This window comes from Eucyclogobius newberryi, unplaced genomic scaffold (genome assembly GCF_026437365.1).
Source record: "Eucyclogobius newberryi isolate DKJ021-1_F unplaced genomic scaffold, fEucNew1.0.hap1 SCAF_5, whole genome shotgun sequence".
Taxonomy (NCBI): domain Eukaryota; kingdom Metazoa; phylum Chordata; class Actinopteri; order Gobiiformes; family Gobiidae; genus Eucyclogobius; species Eucyclogobius newberryi.
In genome coordinates, this window is record NW_027316167.1 from 9,100,397 (window position 1) to 9,119,808 (window position 19,412).

Here is a 19,412-nt window from a genome sequence, read left to right on the forward strand (position 1 = left end):
GTGCGAGTGAAGTAAAACGCACTCGGGTGTTCTTCACAGCCCGCTAAACTACATCACATCAGCCCCTTTGAAGACTTGTGCTTTTAAAGTCCATTTAATAACCAGATGCATTGTCTCGCTCAGCCTGAGGCGCAGCTGTCTGCACTTTTCCCCGTCTGCCAGTATTGTACGTTCACGTTCTTGCCTCTTCTGGTTTCTGTTACAGTCCATCCCCTATTGTCCAACAAATTTAACTCTTTTATTTGACTTAAAGCCCTTTTAATGTATGTGCTCAGCGAAGTTCTCTCAATAACAAACATAAAGACTTTGGCTTAAACTCAAACCTACATTTTATCTGCCACTAAACAATTATATCTGTTAATGTCATGTTGGAAATAGCCACGCTGTCGTCATTTGTCATTTACTCAGCAGATAATGTCAGATATCTAAATTAAACCATCACTTTGAAACTGAAAAGCGAGGCATGAAAAAGGTGTTTGGAGATGGTGATGCAGAACTCTCAAAAATGTATAGAAATTTCCTTTTGATTAAAAACTAAAATGAAAATTCCCCTTCGGACTTCCGGTTACGGTGATGCTAGCACAACTGACTCGCTGGACAAACGTGGTCCCGCAGGCCCAGATTCTCACAAATTTTCTTTATTCCATTCTATTGATCCTTTTTTACTCAGTATTTTACTTTATTTTTCTGATTGTACTTCATGATTCTTCTCCATTGTATTAAACGGAAGGTTGAGGTTCAAATGAGGTCAAATCATATTCTAAATGTATTTTCGTAACTGGGAAATAACTTCGGTGTCGGAGGGATAAGATGTTGAAAACACATATCAAATCAACATAATCACTTGTATAATGGGAATATTTAGTAATGCAGATAAATAAACGGCATCCTCATTAAATTTGTTATTACATACCTGTCGTCCATATATATTTGAAGTAATGGAACATGATTATCTCTCATGAAGTATCTTAATAACTTGAATAATGCATAATACAGGACCATTAAGCAATACTTTTGGGGCTTTGAAGCTGTGAGAGCTCTCAACCATAACAAAGTGTCACTCATCTTCCACATTATCCTGCACTGTATGCATTTGAATACCAAAAACACCACTATTTATTCACATCCCCTCATATCTACATCGGTAATCTATGCCTCCACGCCTATAAAAGTGACACAGCGCAGCATTTACCAGGTTTTACCGTGACATTCAGCCATTCCGACAAGGCTCACAATGGCAAATGTGCACTCCGGCGGCTCGGGCCACGTTCCTCCGCACTCACCTTTCACTGGGAATAGACATCAACCTTCCTAACAATGGAGACGCGTTTGGGCGAATTAACCATCAAACTGTCATATCAATCATTCACGGAGGCGTAAAGACATCCCGATTCTCCCTCGAAAGAAGTGTGCGCGGACAGATAAAAGATACTATTTCTGGCAGCACCTTTCAGAACGGACTTGTTAAGCTGTCTCGCTCAAAAAGAAAAGACATAGCCGCTCGCATGGCTTCGACACATCGAGTTCATCCTCCCCCTCCGCCGGCGGTTTTGTGTTTATATGTGCGATTGGTCGGCCCGGTGGGATTTACATTGCGGCGTGTCATGACCTTTCCCCGGTCCACGATAAACGTTACAAACAATGAGCGAGGCTGGCGTTGGTTTGGCCGGGCTGTCGTGGAAAGGGTTCTCTTGAAGGATGAGCCAAGTTATAGCGAAAACGTTGGTAAAATGGAAGGTGCGTTTCATCTGATGGGTTTCGTTCCACTCCTCGCGGTGAATTCAAAAGAGGAACGCCAAATGATTTACGACAGGACGTTTGAAAATCATTTTGGAAAGAGTCCGAGCTTATCTAAGGACAAACATTGCATCAGATTTATAATTGAGAATTGGCGGTTGTGACGATCTTTCGTATGTTTCTATCACTTTGGCGAGTTTCTATGTTATTCCTCTCGATATTCTGGTCAATTTAAACGTGCAACATAGTTTAGTCGTGATTTTGAAAGTAGCTCAAGATCAGGCACAAGGTCAAACAGTGAATGGAAATGTTCTGGACGCAAATGGCTGCTACACACTGTAAAGTATTTGGAATAAAAACATAAGCAAATTATGCAGCTATTGTGCATTTATAGTCCTGTCTTTAAAGTCATCTCTAGCCATCTGTCATATAATGCAGGCTTTTAGTAAATATCTTTTTGTTGTAAAGAAATTAGCAAAATATCAACTGGAAAGGTTGTTTTGATACACTCATCTTCATTTGATATTCGTTATGTTGAATCCAGGTGCTTTCTGTTGTAACCAGCCATATGTCAAAGCTATCACCAACAACACATCACATACCATTTAGTCACTTTATCTGTGTGGATTATTGGCAACGCTGTGAGTTTTCAGTTACTCTATTTAGAGTCGTTTGGAAAGCTGTATAATAATCATCATAATGCACTTGCATAGCACAGTTCAGGACGGACAAAAGACAAACAAATCAATCATTAAGAGCAGCTTTACTCATTCTGAGGCCAACATTATGAGTAAAGACACTGAGCCTGCCCCTCCTACTTTCTGTTTGAGTGCAGGAGTGTCTGGGATATATATATATATATATATATATATATATATATATATAGCCTATCCAATTACATTGGACATTTAATTTCAAGCTCTTTCAGAATGAAATGATACTTTACCTCAGTCTAACAGAGTTTAGTACTTCCCACATTGGTTCCACAGATTGTGCAGTTTTGTCCAGTCTTTTTTCCGCTTGTCAGCCGACATGTTTGTTTTATCAAAAATGGATCATGCGTTTATCTGATTGGCGAATCTGTTTGTTAATCAAGCCAATTGGATTGCTGCGAGAGAAGACCTAGTTCCAGACAAAATGTCCTTGCAAAGTATTGGAAAAGTATGTAGTCTTGACTGGCCAGCTACAAAGATAACACCTGCTCTCTAGTGCTCTACACTTTCAAGGTTTCTAGCACCAGTGGATTGATGCCATCCCATTTGTGCTTTTAGTTGACCTTCATCTTTTTACTCTAACCCATGCATATAAAGTTATCTTACCAATGCAACGTGTGGTGGAAATCTGCAACTAGTTTTGGATTAGGCATGATAATATTCCTTATACACTCACAAATATTAAAGGGACATTTAAGCAGTGGAGAGCAGCTGCTAACGTGACTCGTTGGTGTTGATCGGTGTAGGTCTGTAAGAGTCTTTATAAACCTACCTTGAAAGCTCTTGTTAAGTCCTGCAGGAACTGTATTTCCAAGCACGATCACGCTGGGGTCAATGATGATTTCCAGGCTCCGCCCACGTGACCCCGTGACCTCCCGCTGACCGCCGCCTCCGTCCAGTCGCAACGTCATCTCATTGTCATGGCGATCCAGGAACACCTCGTGCCATTCGCCGTTGTCGAGGCGATACGTGGGCAGAGTTAGGTTATAGTCTCCGTCCCCGAGGTTGTACAACACGCACAGAAGGCCCTGGAAGATCTGTAAACGGAATTAACAAAGGGACGTCACATGACAACGATCACAAACGATATCGCCAACATTCTAGAATGTCATGTCATAACCTCAGATGGGGGCAAGAGCCAGAATTCCATACTGTTACTTTTAATGGCCAATAAAAGGTGTATTTATAGCCACCTACTGTTGTTGTACGTCTTCAAAGTATGTGTTTTATGCTATAACGTATACCGTATTTTTTGGACTATAAGTCGCACCGGAGTAGAAGTCGCACCAGCCAAGAAATGCATAATTAATTACTGTCGTGATCACATGCAATGGTATTTATGTATTTATTTATTTATTTGTCTATGGGAGTTTTTATTTGTTTATAGGAGATCTTCTACTGAAAGTGTCGGTGTAATCCCTCATTCGTCCAGGCGTGTTCCATAGTAGAAAAAGCTTCAGTTGTAGTCATCTGGACTCAGTTTGAAAAAGTAGACGTTTCGACTCTCATCCAAGAGTCATTGTCAATAACAGAATTTATGTTGTTGTTGTTGTTGTTTTATGGCGGTTGGCATCCAATGTTGCATTACCGCCAGACTTTATTCCTCAGACTTTTCGTAGTCCTCAGACTGTCATAGTCCGTAAAAGTACTCCTTCCATTGCTTTGGTGTTACAAAGCCCATGAGGTCATGATATGTCTTTGTGACCGGCTTTATTCCAGGGAGACTCTTCTTCATCTTCCTCTCCCTCTTTGACGTTCGGTGCTTTGGAAGTACAAAGCCCATGAGATCATGGGACATCTTTGTTGTTTTACAAAGCCCATGAGGTCATGGGACGTCTTTGTCGTTTTATCCTTTAGAAGTCCTTCTTCCATCACTTTGGCGTTTCTAAGCCCATGAAGCCCAAGCGCGTTAGAACATCCTCTTGCTCCTCATCCTCGGCTCAGTCTCCAACACCCCCCACCTCTATAAACGTTTACCCAGCCCTGTGCTACATAAGTAAGCAACCACAGCCTGACACAAACCCTGTGACTGGATCGCCAGAACGTTCCGCAGATTGAACTCCCGCCCATTATTCCGAAACCACAAGGCCAACCCGGCCCTTTCCCTATCATAAGCCTCACAGCAAATCAGCACATGCTCGACAGTCTCTGGCACCCGACAGTGACCACACAGACCGGTCGGATGTTTGCCTATCCTACTCAGTGACCAATTGAGTCCAGTATGGCCAATCCTCATGCGGGCGAAGGCCCTTTCCTCCCACGCGTTCCTGCCCATAGACCCGCAAGGACCCACACTACCCTGTATGTGATAGAGATGCCGTCCAGTAACACAGTGGCTCCAAAATTCCTGCCAAAGGCCGACCACATGACTCTTGATAACGGGCTTGATTTCAGACTTGCCCAACTCAACCGCCACATCAATTGATGGCCGCCGAAGGGAACGTTTAGCCAGTGCATCAGCCATTTCGTTACCATCCACCCCCACATGCGCAGGGACCCAAATGAAGGAAACCCTCACATCCTTCCTGGACAGGGAGAGCATCAGACAGAAGATGCCATTCAACACATCCTGTCTGCAATCCGATTTCCCAGATTTAATGCTTTGCAATGCAGAAAGGCTGTCAGAGGCCACCACAATGCCGCAACACTGCAAAGCAGATTCCGCCCATTCCAACGCCAACCGTATCGCTATAAGTTCCGACGTGAAAACAGAAAGGCGATCTGTCAACCTCTTCTTGACCGCTAGCCCCAGGTCAGGCACAAAATAAGCGGCGCCAGTACGCCCACTCTCAGGATCCCTAGACCCGTCGGTATAAATAAACACATCACCTGAGTGCTTATCGATGAGCGCTTGAACGGCAAACTGCGGTGCCCTCCCAGCGACTCCTCTAAGCTTGCCATGCAAGCTAACATCAACAGGAGCCGGGACAAACTTCCACGGAGCTATAGCAGACAAAGCCACCGACGGGCTCACACGCAGATCACCAACCCCCGCAAGCCGCGCCTTCGCATTTCCTACCTGGCTGAAAACCATACCGCCAGCCACACTCTGCCCCCCATCAACCCTGAGAAAATCCCTCACCGGGTGAGAGCTCGTATGACCTTGCACATTCACCCAGTAAGCCAACAGAAGTTCTAGCCTCCGGAGCCGTAACGGCAATTCCCCCAACTCAACCTGCAGCGCCGAGACAGGGGAGGTCCTAAAAGCCCTACAGCAGATGCGCAAGGCCTGGGCTTGCTCCACATCAAGCTTCTTTAAGTTAGTCTCAGCCGCAGACATGTAGGCTATACAGCCATAATCAATAGCCGCCCTCCTGACGGCCCGATAAATACCCAGGAGCGACCTTCTGCTGGCCCCCCAGTCCTGGCCGGATAGACAACGAAGCAAGTTATTCACCCTTTTGCATTTACCACTGACCTCATCAATGTGCCGACGCCAACTAAGCCTCTCGTCAAAGGTGACCCCCAAGAACCTCACCTCCCTGACCTGTTCGAGCACCTGCCCATGCAGTCGAAGGGAGACGTCCCTATGCCCATTGAAGAAACAGATCACTTGAGACTTCCGTACGGACAGTTTAAACCCCCACTTCAGGGTCCACTGCTCCACCTGCTGTATTGCCCTTTGCAGTTTCGCCTCGTAAAACCGGAGATTCCTCCCTCTCACCCATAGAGCGCCATCGTCAGCATAAAGGCTCCTCCCAACAGACCCATCCACGTCGTCAAAGATGTCCTTAATCATAACATTGAACAAGACAGGGCTACACACACTCCCCTCCGGGGTCCCATTCTCTACCTCATAGACCCCAGAGTAAGCAGCGCCCACTCTGGTTTGAACACGCCGGCCAGACAGAAAGCTCCGGACCCAGTTAAACAGTTTACCCTTCACACCACACTTCCGCAGCTTAATGAGGAGCCCATCCTTCCAAACCATATCGTACGCCTTCTCCACATCAAAGAGCACCGCAATAACCTTTTCTTTCTGAGCCCTGGCCAGCTGGATATCAGATTCCAAACACAACACGGAATCCATGGTGTTCCTGCCCCTACGGAAACCACTCTGGTGCGGGGGAAGCAAACCCTGACTCTCCAAGAAGTAATCCAACCGCTCGGTAACCATGCGCTCCATCGTTTTCCCGAGCTGCGACGTCAAGGCAATCGGCCTATAACTTGAAGGGTCAGACGCTGGCCTACCCGGCTTCAGAACCGGCACCACCGTAGACTGTTTCCACGCAGATGGAACACAACCTGAATCCCAAACACGGTTGAAAAGACCCAGGACTAGCCCAAGCGTGTCATCAGTCAAATGAGAGAGCATGTCATAGCACACCTCATCTTTACCCGGGGCTGTCTGTTTCGCCTTAGAAAGTGCTCTCCTTAGCTCAAACAAACTAAACGAAAGATCAAGGTCATCTTGAGTCGAAGGCTGGTGCCCAATCAGCTCAGAATTCTGGGCCAAAGTACTCTCCCTGTAGTGCCTTTCCGCAGGTGAGAGATTGTCAGAGCTGTGCACCGACACAAAGGTGCTGGCCAACAGTTCAGCTTTGTCAACGTCGCTGACTGCTTCAACACCATTCAGTATTAGGACCGGGGTCCCGTGACGGCGCTCAACCCCATGCATCCGCTTAATCATCCCCCAAACATCCCCGAGACGCGTTTCTCTCCCAATTTTGGAACAATACCGCCTCCAATAGGCACTCTTGGCCGTTCTCACAGTTTTCCGCACAACAGCGCGGGCCCTCTTGTAGTCAATGAGGGCACCCTCAGTGTGGGCAACCCTTAGCCGGCGAAACGCCGCATTTCTCGCCCTAACAGCATGACCACATGCTTCAGTCCACCACGGCACCCGCTTCCTATGTCCACTACCACCACTCTTAGGAATCGTGCCTACCGCTGACTGCGTGATGAGCGAGACAATTGCACTATTGAGAACATCCACCTGAGTCAATCCTCCCTCCCGCAGAACCCTAGAACCATCATCAGCTTTCCTCAGGAAAGCCCCCCAGTTCTCCCTTGCCAACTGCCACCTCTGGATCCTCGTCCCCCTGACCACACAGCTCCCAAAGCCAATCACGGTGCGGACTAGATAGTGATCGCTACCAAAAGAAAGATTACCAAGAACCTCCCAACTACAAACACCAGCTAACTCCTTGGACACAAGTGTAAGATCTATTGCACTTTCCGCACCGGTCCCCATATCATAGCGGGTCCCACCCCCATCATTCAGACAAACCAACTCCCTTTGATTGATAAAACCCTCTACCACCTGCCCATACCTATCGGTACCACTACCGCCCCACAAAGCGCTATGCGCATTAAAATCCCCACACCACACGGCCTTTCCCCGAACATCCTTACCGACACTATGTAAGGACTCTAACGTTAACTCACCTCACGGATTATAAAGGTTAACCACAGTAACAGCTTCACCACCCAGCCAGACCCTCACCGCCAGGGCCTCCGGCGCTTTACTCACACTGACAACAACGTAATTTAGGTCATCTCGGACAAACACAGCCACACCTCCCCCTCTACCCTGCTCCCTATCATTCCTAACACACACATACCCTTGTATCCCAAAACCCCACCTAGGTCGTAACCAAGTCTCCTGCACGCACATAACGTGAGGCTTGTTCAACAAGGTAGAGACAAAATGCTTAAATTCCTGGCCATTAGCACGAAGACTACGCGCATTCCATTGCAAGACAACCACCGCCATTATGAGCCCCCGGAACCTGACGGCGCATCGGGAGCCCCCCCACTCCCACTGCCAGAATGGGGCAGGGCGCCTTCCCGCAGCGCATCCTCTATCTCCGTCCACTCGGGGCCCCCAGCTCCAAAGTACTTCCCTGCAGCCTTAGCGATGATCTTAGTCTTTTCGGATCTCTTCTTGGTTTGCCCAGTACAGTTAATCACTTCCACTATAAAGAGGAAGAAATCTTTCCTCTTCACAACCAGTACATCCTCCGCACCCACAGGGCCTCTGCCCGTGGAAGCCACACTCACAGGCATCCCAGTGGGGACCTCCCCCTGGCCGCGGGCAACGCTGCCCCCTCCCCTGTCGCCTAGGACACCAGCAGCACTGGCAGCCCCCACTGCATCCACCGTCACCTGACTACCAGACACCTTCTTGACCGCATCTGCGTAGGATATGCCTTGAGAGGCTCTAACTTTTTGCACCTCAGCAGCCCTCTTGCTGAACACGCATCCCCCGTAGGCAGAGCTATGCTCTCTCCCACAGTTACAGCACTTGAGTTTTGCTCCGTCGTCACACTTCCCATACTCGTGGTCTCCTGCACATTTACCACACTTCTGCTTCCCTCTACAGACCGCTGCAATATGCCCAAAGCGCTGGCACTTGAAGCAACGCAGGGGCGGCAGAACATATGGGCGGAAACAGTCTACGGTGGTGCCGGTTCTGAAGCCGGGTAGGCCAGCGTCTGACCCTTCAAGTTATAGGCCGATTGCCTTGACGTCGCAGCTCGGGAAAACGATGGAGCGCATGGTTACCGAGCGGTTGGATTACTTCTTGGAGAGTCAGGGTTTGCTTCCCGCGCACCAGAGTGGTTTCCGTAGGGGCAGGAACACCATGGATTCCGTGTTGTGTTTGGAATCTGATATCCAGCTGGCCAGGGCTCAGAAAGAAAAGGTTATTGCGGTGCTCTTTGATGTGGAGAAGGCGTACGATATGGTTTGGAAGGATGGGCTCCTCATTAAGCTGCGGAGGTGTGGTGTGAAGGGTAAACTGTTTAACTGGGTCCGGAGCTTTCTGTCTGGCCGGCGTATCCAAACCAGAGTGGGCGCTGCTTACTCTGGGGTCTATGGGGTGGAGAATGGGACCCCGCAGGGGAGTGTGTGTAGCCCTGTCTTGTTCAATGTTATGATTAAGGACATCTTTGACGACGTGGATGGGTCTGTTGGGAGGAGCCTTTATGCTGACGATGGCGCTCTATGGGTGAGAGGGAGGAATCTCCGGTTTTACGAGGCGAAACTGCAAAGGGCAATACAGCAGGTGGAGCAGTGGACCCTGAAGTGGGGGTTTAAACTGTCCGTACGGAAGTCTCAAGTGATCTGTTTCTTCAATGGGCATAGGGACGTCTCCCTTCGACTGCATGGGCAGGTACTCGAACAGGTCAGGGAGGTGAGGTTCTTGGGGGTCACCTTTGACGAGAGGCTTAGTTGGCGTCGGCACATTGATGAGGTCAGTGGTAAATGCAAAAGGGTGAATAACTTGCTTCGTTGTCTATCCGGCCAGGACTGGGGGGCCAGCAGAAGGTCGCTCCTGGGTATTTATCGGGCCGTCATGAGGGCGGCTATTGATTATGGCTGTATAGCCTACATGTCTGCGGCTGAGACTAACTTAAAGAAGCTTGATGTGGAGCAAGCCCAGGCCTTGCGCATCTGCTGTAGGGCTTTTAGGACCTCCCCTGTCTCGGCGCTGCAGGTTGAGTTGGGGGAATTGCCGTTACGGCTCCGGAGGCTAGAACTTCTGTTGGCTTACTGGGTGAATGTGCAAGGTCATACGAGCTCTCACCCGGTGAGGGACTTTCTCAGGGTTGATGGGGGGCAGAGTGTGGCTGGCGGTATGGTTTTCAGCCAGGTAGGAAATGCGAAGGCGCGGCTTGCGGGGATTGGTGATCTGCGTGTGAGCCCGTCGGTGGCTTTGTCTACTATAGCTCCGTGGAAGTTTGTCCCGGCTCCTGTTGATGTTAGCTTGCATGGCAAGCTTAGAGGAGTCGCTGGGAGGGCACCGCAGTTTGCCGTTCAAGCGCTCATTGATAAGCACTCAGGTGATGTGTTTATTTATACCGACGGGTCTAGGGATCCTGAGAGTGGGCGTACTGGCGCCGCTTATTTTGTGCCTGACCTGGGGCTAGCGGTCAAGAAGAGGTTGACAGATCGCCTTTCTGTTTTCACGTCGGAACTTATAGCGATACGGTTGGCGTTGGAATGGGCGGAATCTGCTTTGCAGTGTTGCGGCATTGTGGTGGCCTCTGACAGCCTTTCTGCATTGCAAAGCATTAAATCTGGGAAATCGGATTGCAGACAGGATGTGTTGAATGGCATCTTCTGTCTGATGCTCTCCCTGTCCAGGAAGGATGTGAGGGTTTCCTTCATTTGGGTCCCTGCGCATGTGGGGGTGGATGGTAACGAAATGGCTGATGCACTGGCTAAACGTTCCCTTCGGCGGCCATCAATTGATGTGGCGGTTGAGTTGGGTAAGTCTGAAATCAAGCCCGTTATCAAGAGTCATGTGGTCGGCCTTTGGCAGGAATTTTGGAGCCACTGTGTTACTGGACGGCATCTCTATCACATACAGGGTAGTGTGGGTCCTTGCGGGTCTATGGGCAGGAACGCGTGGGAGGAAAGGGCCTTCGCCCGCATGAGGATTGGCCATACTGGACTCAATTGGTCACTGAGTAGGATAGGCAAACATCCGACCGGTCTGTGTGGTCACTGTCGGGTGCCAGAGACTGTCGAGCATGTGCTGATTTGCTGTGAGGCTTATGATAGGGAAAGGGCCGGGTTGGCCTTGTGGTTTCGGAATAATGGGCGGGAGTTCAATCTGCGGAACGAGATCCAGTCACAGGGTTTGTGTCAGGCTGTGGTTGCTTACTTATGTAGCACAGGGCTGGGTAAACGTTTATAGAAGTGGGGGGTGTTGGAGACTGAGCCGAGGATGAGGAGCAAGAGGATGTTCTAACGCGCTTGGGCTTCATGGGCTTAGAAACGCCAAAGTGATGGAAGAAGGACTTCTAAAGGATAAAACGACAAAGACGTCCCATGACCTCATGGGCTTTGTAAAACAACAAAGATGTCCCATGATCTCATGGGCTTTGTACTTCCAAAGCACCGAACGTCAAAGAGGGCGAGGAAGGTGAAGAAGAGTCTCCCTGGACTAAAGCCGAAACACCAACGTGATGGAAGAAGGACTTCTAAAGGATAAAACGACAAAGACGTCCCATGACCTCATGGGCTTTGTAAAACAACAAAGACGTCCCATGACCTCATGGGCTTTGTACTTCCAAAGCACCGAACGTCAAAGAGGGAGAGGAAGATGAAGAAGAGTCTCCCTGGAATAAAGCCGGTCACAAAGACATATCATGACCTCATGGGCTTTGTAACACCAAAGCAATGGAAGGAGTACTTTTACGGACTATGACAGTCTGAGGACTACGAAAAGTCTGAGGAATAAAGTCTGGCGGTAATGCAACAATTGGATGCCAACCGCCATAAAACAACAACAACAACAACATAAATTCTGTTATTGACAATGACTCTTGGATGAGAGTCGAAACGTCTACTTTTTCAAACTGAGTCCAGATGACTACAACTGAAGCTTTTTCTACTATTCTACTGAAAGTGTTTTTCAGACTTCCTGTAAGTGATCTGTTCTTCTGTATCTACCTCTGTATCTACCTGCGTTGCACCAATGAAATTTCCCCATGTGGGACAATAAAGGAATATCTTATCTTATCTTATATTTATAATGTTGCAATGTCACGAGGACCTGATTGTAAAAGCAGCTGGAGCATATGTCATAGTGCGAACATATACGCATTCAGAAGAAAGTCTACAGAATAAAGTCTAAAGAATAAAGTGTACAGAATAAAGTCTACAGAAGAAAGTTTACAGAATAAAGAATAAAGTCTACAGAAGAAAGTTTACAGAATAAAGTCTAAAGAATAAAGTGTACAGAAGAAAGTCTACAGAAGAAAGTCTAAAGAATAAAATCTAAAGAATAAAGTCTAAAGAATAAAGTGTACAGAATAAAGTCTACAGAAGAAAGTCTACAGAAGAAAGTCTAAAGAATAAAGTCTAAAGAATAAAGTCTACAGAAGAAAGTTTACAGAATAAAGAATAAAGTCTACAGAAGAAAGTCTACAGAATAAAGTCTAAAGAATAAAGTCTACAGAAGAAAGTCTACAGAAGAAAGTTTACAGAATAAAGTCTACAGAATAAAGTCTACAGAAGAAAGTCTACAGAATAAAGTCTACAGAATAAAGTCTACAGAAGAAAGTCTAAAGAATAAAGTCTACAGAATAAAGTCTACAGAAGAAAGTCTACAGAAGAAAGTCTACAGAAGAAAGTCTACAGAAGAAAGTCTACAGAAGAAAGTCTACAGAAGAAAGTCTACAGAAGAAAGTCTACAGAAGAAAGTCTACAGAAGAAAGTCTACAGAAGAAAGTCTACAGAAGAAAGTCTAAGATGTACAACTACAGTAGGTGGTGGTAATTTAACTCTTGGATACCAACCGCCATAAAACACCGAAGAAGGAAAAGAGAAGAAAGAGAAGAAAGAGAAGAAAGAGAAGAAAGAGAAGAAAGAAAAAGAAAAAGAAAGAGAAGAAGGAAAAAGAAAAAGAAAAAGAAGAAGAGGAAGAGGAAGAGGAAGAGGAAGAGGAAGAGGAAGAAGAAGAAGAAGAAGAAGAAGAAGAAGAAGAAGAAGAAGAAACACTTTTGAGTTGGAAATTGAAATGCAAACTCCAAGAAGCAATCAGGCGATCACAGTTCACAGCAAGAGTCTTGAGCCAGAATCTTGATCACGTTTTCATAACTGGAGATCAAAATCATGTATCTGCTTTACATTGTACTATAACAAACCCATTTGGAACATAATTTGTATTTATTTTTTAATTGAGTAGTAGTATTGCTTCTCCCTTTGCAGTATATTTCAAAAACTATTTTCAAATGACATCACCTGCGACAAAAAGAAGAGAAAAAAACTTGATTTGCTGTAAAACCGGCTTGCAACGTTGCAGAATCACTTTGCTTTTCTGCAGAAGGTTCCTCAGCGTTTGTGACAGTGACTGAAGTCGGAAACGTAGGAAACCCACTACGGTTTGGCATCGCTAAAACAGAAAAACTTCCACTGCGATTCAGAGGGATTTTTCCTCGTGACCGATCCAAGTGTAACTCTTGGCCTTTAAGACTAATGGGGGCGAGAACAAAGAAGACAAATATTCGCGTCGGTGGGTAAAAAGACCCGATCGATGAGCCAATTTGGTCCCCGTGCCAATAAGTCGGCTCAGCTCCCCAGAGATTGGGGAAAACAGCGGGAAAAATGACAAAACAGCACATAGAGAACTCATTTTTCCAGCTTTTCATCGTGTTCTGGAGCAGCGGACGTAAACACGAGACTCCACAGCGGAACATGTTTTACACAAATTAAATATTTGCCGTTTTGTTATGTACATACGACGCCCTCTAAGCCTCGCAGAAATCCCTCTAGGCACATTTAGTTCTCGATTTACGATTAAATCACTCCCATTATAACAAGATATTATTATAAAGACGATACTAATACGTGGCATGGGTTGATGAATGGTAGAACGACGGGCCGTGTTAATATACAAATCAGGTCGGATCAGCCTTTGTGCGGTTTCCCTTTGCACATTTCTACTGAAAACACAACCATCGTCGCAGTATTAGAGGCTCTTGGTCCACATCTGATTTAAGAGCAGGCGTCTTCTCGGGAGTCCGTGAACAACACTTATTGGGACTAGATTTTGAAGGAAGATTTGTAAGATTGACGCGTTTTTTACATCCACGCTGCTCCTGGTATAATCCTGTTCTAGTCCCAGTTTGGATGTGGTTTGTGAGGAAGAGTGAATCCAGGCGAAGGGCACTGTATGAGAAATGATAATGAGTCGCCGCACCCGCCTTCCCCCTCCGTTCAATCCTGTCGCACAATCCTCGACAGACGTTGGATTAAACCATCTCAGGACAAACAAATGCGGAGAGATTGGGAACGGAACAGGAAATGGAAGGTACTGTTTCCTCTGCGTGTCCCGCCGAGTGTCATTTCTCTCCTCTCGAGCTCGCACTGCCGCTCGCTGCTTGGAAACGGACGAGACAGATGAGAGGAGAACGTGGGCGATTACTACTCAAATCACACTCGCGAAAATGAAGTCGGTTAATGAATGCACGACAAAGGCTCGTCGTTGCTTCTCACAATGAAGTAGAAGATGTTTGATTTCACCCCCCTGTTTACCCCACTTCTCTGCACTTTATTTTGATTATTCGATATATTCAGGGTCATACATACAATGAAAACAGGTATATTAAAATATCTGCTGATTGCTACAGTGAAATACCATGATAAAGAGGCGGGGCTTCTTGGTTTTGCTATTTAACAGCTGATAATATTCTATTATTAGGATGTTTTTAATCCAAAATGTTGTTTAAAAAGAACAAAATGTGAAATAACGATCTACGCATGTTATATGTGGAAAAAATCATAATAATATCTCTAATTTCTCATTTGCTTTAGATTTTTTTTATCCATCCTATTCAGTAAGTTTAGAAAAAAAAAGGTACATTCCCGTTAAAAACCTATGCTACCATTTCCAATGTCGGTGTAATCCCTCATTCGTCCAGGCGTGTTCCATTGTAGAAAAAGCTTCAGTTGTAGTCATCTGGACTCAGTTAGAAAAATTAGACGTTTCGACTCTCTGGATGAGAGTCGTTGTCAATAAGAGAATTTAGGTCAGAACCTTACAACACAGAGCTCAAGGTGTGCCCACCAGCTCAGAGGGTAAGAAGAAAGAGGAAAAACACGTGCGAAATGCCCTCTCAGCCTGTGGTTACCCCGCTTGGGCTCTCAACAGAGTGAAGAGAACCAAGAAGCAGGACAAAAGGGAAACTGAACAGAGAAGGAAGGGTGTTTCTATCCCTTATGTCTCTGGCCTGTCGGAAAAACTGCAGAGAATTTTTAGACAACACAAAGTCCCTGTTTATTTTAAACCAGGAAACACTTTAAGACAAAAACTGGTTCACCCTAAGGACAAGTTGCCGACTCAAAAACAGAGCAATGTAGTTTATTCGATCCAATGCAGTGAAGAAAGCTGTAAAGAACGGTACATAGGTGAGACTAAACAGCCTCTGCACAAGAGGCTTTATCAGCACAGAAGAAATACAAGTTCAGGACCACAGAGTGCCGTGCATCTCCATCTTGAAGCCTCTAATCACTCGTTTGAAGACGGTGAGGTGAAGGTTTTAAGCAGGGAGAAAAGATGGTTTGAAAGAGGAGTCAAGGAAGCTATTTTTGTTAAAAAAGAAAGACCTTCTTTAAACAGAAATGGAGGACTAAGATTCAATCTTCCTGGTATCTATAATGGTATACTGAACCCCTGGAGAGGTAGAGGACCAGGACCAGGACATTTAGATGTTAATCAGGTCCTCAGCGTGGGAGAGCCAGGGTCTCACAAAGACAAAGGGGAGACTAAGAGCCCATTAAAGGTCTGAATAGGCTCAGTAGATACAAAGAGGGTAAGTTTCTGTTGAAACAAAGAACTCTTTCCACTTCAGGAAGGCTCCTCCCAATGGGCTGGACTTACCACAGAATAGTACAAATATCTGAGTTCTCGACCTAAATTCTTTTATTGACAATGACTCTTGGATGAGAGTCGAAACGTCTAATTTTTCTAACTGAGTCCAGATGAATACAACTGAAGCTTTTTCTACAATACCATTTCCAAAGCATGTTTAAAGATAATTAGCTAATCTCACTGCTGCAAATTGATCTAGTAACTTAAGCGTTCAGCGCACTGCATAATTCTATGTCAGATTTCATAACGCCCATCAGCAGTTAAAAGTACATAATGCAGGTAACATTTTCCATTATTAATTCCGTAAATGCACTTGTTTGTCACACTTCCCACCTCTAAACTTCCCCCCCCTCGTCTTCTGTATCCCAACCGAGAAGTGCAAGACGCCTTCAAGCTTGTTTACCTCGCAGCAGTGTGGGCTCCTTTCAAGGTGAAGTGTTAATTATACGTGAAGTCCGCTGGGGCCGGTCCGCATACGCGCTCACTCTGCCACCAGATTTTTACCCCCAATTAAAGTTTAATTGCGCGGGGCAATTTGGCATCTCCGTGTCTCCCAGGGTAGCATGTCAGGTGCCGTAGCATAGCGCAGAACTGAATTGTGCCTCCTTTCTCGTTCTTTTTTTTTTGCTCGAGTAAACAGTCCCACCACAGGAGAGAGAAAAGCCCCCGAGTCCCCCAGGCAGCGCTCCTCGACAGACGCGGTGGCTGAGGTGTTTATTCAGCCTCGCCTAATAATTGAATTACACCCAATTATGTGCATATATATATATTACGTATGTTTCTGCACTTTGGACTATACTGGGAAATTAAAGCGAGCCCTGTGCTCATTATATGGATGCATTAGTCATTCGGTCCGCCCATTATTTAACGGCGCACCAAGCCTGGAATTGCATTTTTAAAAACAAAGTGTGTACACGTATTATTATGTCATTAGCGCCCCCCACGGATGAAATGGGAGATTGATGATCATGTTTGTAATGCCCTCTTTATGATTAATAACCACTGTAGGATTGGAAAAAGCTCAGAGCAAGAAAAGTAGTTTAAGAGAAAAAAGTTTTATATTCTAAAAATTCATGTGTAAATTGTATAGAGTAATGCGAAAGGTCGAAAATAGACACATTTGAATGAAAACAGTATTCTTTTAATGATTCTACATGATTTAAAAGATAAATATCATTAAAAAAATTAAATAAATATTAAAACTGATTATTTTTGTGTAGTTTTTCAGTACTATTCATTCTACACAAGGCCAACAACTAAATAAACTAAACTAAACCAAGCTATGAAACTAAATAAACATGTTCTGTGATTTGAAGTATCTTCTGAGCCGCTGTTTCTTTTCATCAGTGAGAGTCTTCAACAAAGTCAAATAAAATCTCAAAAATAAAAGATCCCGCTTCATCTTAAATTCTGTGTATATCTTGTCTTACGTCTGGAGAGTTTTTGTAAAAGAATATTTAATGTGTTCATGTGGACCCCGTTATAATGAACAAAGGAGAGACTGACATTGGCTGGAAGTTGAAAATACAATATGTTTTAAATGGATGGATATTATTTCATTGATACAGTGTGAATATAAAACTCTCTGTTATTTATGTGTAAGTCGAGTTCAGTTTATGGTTGAAATGTCAGTCATGGTTTTTCTCAGTACTTCAGGCATAAATTAGCCATTGACAAGCAAGTTTGGCCATACAAAGAAAACATATTGAAAACATATTGAAAAAAAAACACACATTCTATCAATCTACAAACCATGAACCTAGATAAAGTCGAGTATATTAATTCACTTTAGTACTTTACAAAGACAATACCGTATTTTCCAGACTATAAATGACTCTGGAGTATAGGTCACACCAGCCAAAAAATGCATAATAGAGAAGAAGAAAACATATATAAGTCGCACTGGAGTATAAGTCGCATTTTTTGGGGGAAATTTATTTGATAAAATCCAAGACCAAGAACAAACATTTCATCTTGAAATGCAGTTTAAAATAATAACAGATGAGAGAACATGGTGAATAAGTGTGCGTATGCTAACGCTAACACCTTCAGCTACATGAGGCACAGACAGAACTGTGGTAAGTGTCTGGTATGTTAACGTAACACATGAACAGTTATTCAGAGAACTATAGCATAAAGAACATGCTAACAAGTTTACCAAAGCATCAGTTTTACCCCAAATCACTAAATCCACTGAATTCTTCTTCCTCTGTGTCACTTCTAAACAACTCCACAAACTCGCGAGGAAGAGGAAGTGCAGATTCTTCTTCTACATCGTTTAGAGTCTAGAGCGCCCTCTTGTGGTTGCCAGTGTGAAAATAACGAATAATATCACATATAAGTCGCACCACGGCCAAAACTATGAAAAAAGGTGCGACTTATAGTTCAGAAACTGCTGGTCACTTGTCTGTTGTAACTTTCTGAGGCGTGGTCAGCCAGTGGCCTCTAGAGAAGTAAATCCCAGATGTGTGACGGACGGAACGCTCCATCGTCATAACCGATGACGTCTGTGCCTCGCTTTCTGATTTCAATCGCGTCCTTGTAACAAACAGTTGCGATGCATCAAGGCCGGTGACACTTCTGCAGACGGCGTTTGGCCTCGCGTCTCTCACATGTTTTGTCTTTGAAGCGAGCTAAAGTTAGCGGCAGCCTCGTCGCTCCCTTCTCTGTTCAAGCGTAACCGCACAGAACGCATTTGACAACAGTCCAACTTTGGGACGTTCCAATCTCAGCAGCCAGCATGTGAATTAAACAAAATAAAAGTGTAATAACGCACGTGTTATGCCCAAATCCACTGAAACGCAATCTTACAGTGATATAAGAATAAGGTTTAATTCATTTTGGTTCACAGCGTAGGTTGGAAGTATTATTGGAAACTTTCACCAGACTTAAATATTCTGAAAATAGTTAAGAAGAAAGAAAGTTACATTATTAAGTGTATAAAAAGTCCAAACCTTCAAATAAAAATTCAATGGGTATTTCTGAGTGTAAAGATTTCCACCCCGTGAGAACAGAACGGCACAAATGCAAACCCAGCTCCGCCGCGGCTCCTTGGGGGGGGACAGAAAGTAGCTTAAGAACAAAGAAAAGGTCTAATACGTTTTAACTAACTGCTGTTTTGTGATTCCAGCCACTCGCGAGGCGCATTGTGAATTTGCAGCCATCCGAGAGTGACGCATACTAATGTCCTCATCCTGATTAAACGCAAACACGGTGTACTGTTAGTGGAAAACATAATCGCGTACGGAATTGGTTATATTTCTATCAGAGTGCGCGGCGGGGGGTTCTAGTGTTTCACAGCGCGACTGGATATAAGATTAGACATCCATCCACCCCCGGGACGAAGACGCAATTTACGGCGGATAAATGATGTGGACTTGCTCCCCATGTGGCAGGCTCCGGGAGCGCGGTGACATTTAAGGGAAAAGTTGAGATGAATGGAAAGAGGGAGGATGAATGGGTGAATGAGAGACATCAGGAGACGGGGAGGTGGAAGGGGAGGGAGCGCCCGCAGAGCACTAGGTAATCATCATCAGTCTGAGCGCCCGGGTCTGGATCAATATGTGCGGTCAGAGGGCGAAGAGGAAAGGGGGACAAACAGGAGGGAAAGAGGAGAGAGAGAGGAGGTTGTGGTG

The 19,412-nt window shown here is 45.3% G+C and overlaps 1 protein-coding gene across 1 annotated transcript in view; it reads right to left on the reverse strand.

The window, feature by feature from the left end:
• The window catches only part of LOC140381576 (neural-cadherin), a 466,796-nt gene that overhangs the window by 62,266 nt on the left and 385,118 nt on the right, over positions 1–19,412 (reverse strand). Inside the window, exon 33 of the mRNA XM_072465639.1 lies at positions 3,223–3,487. Within this exon, the coding sequence (XP_072321740.1) occupies positions 3,223–3,487 (265 nt within the window). The remainder of the gene's footprint in view (positions 1–3,222; positions 3,488–19,412) is intronic.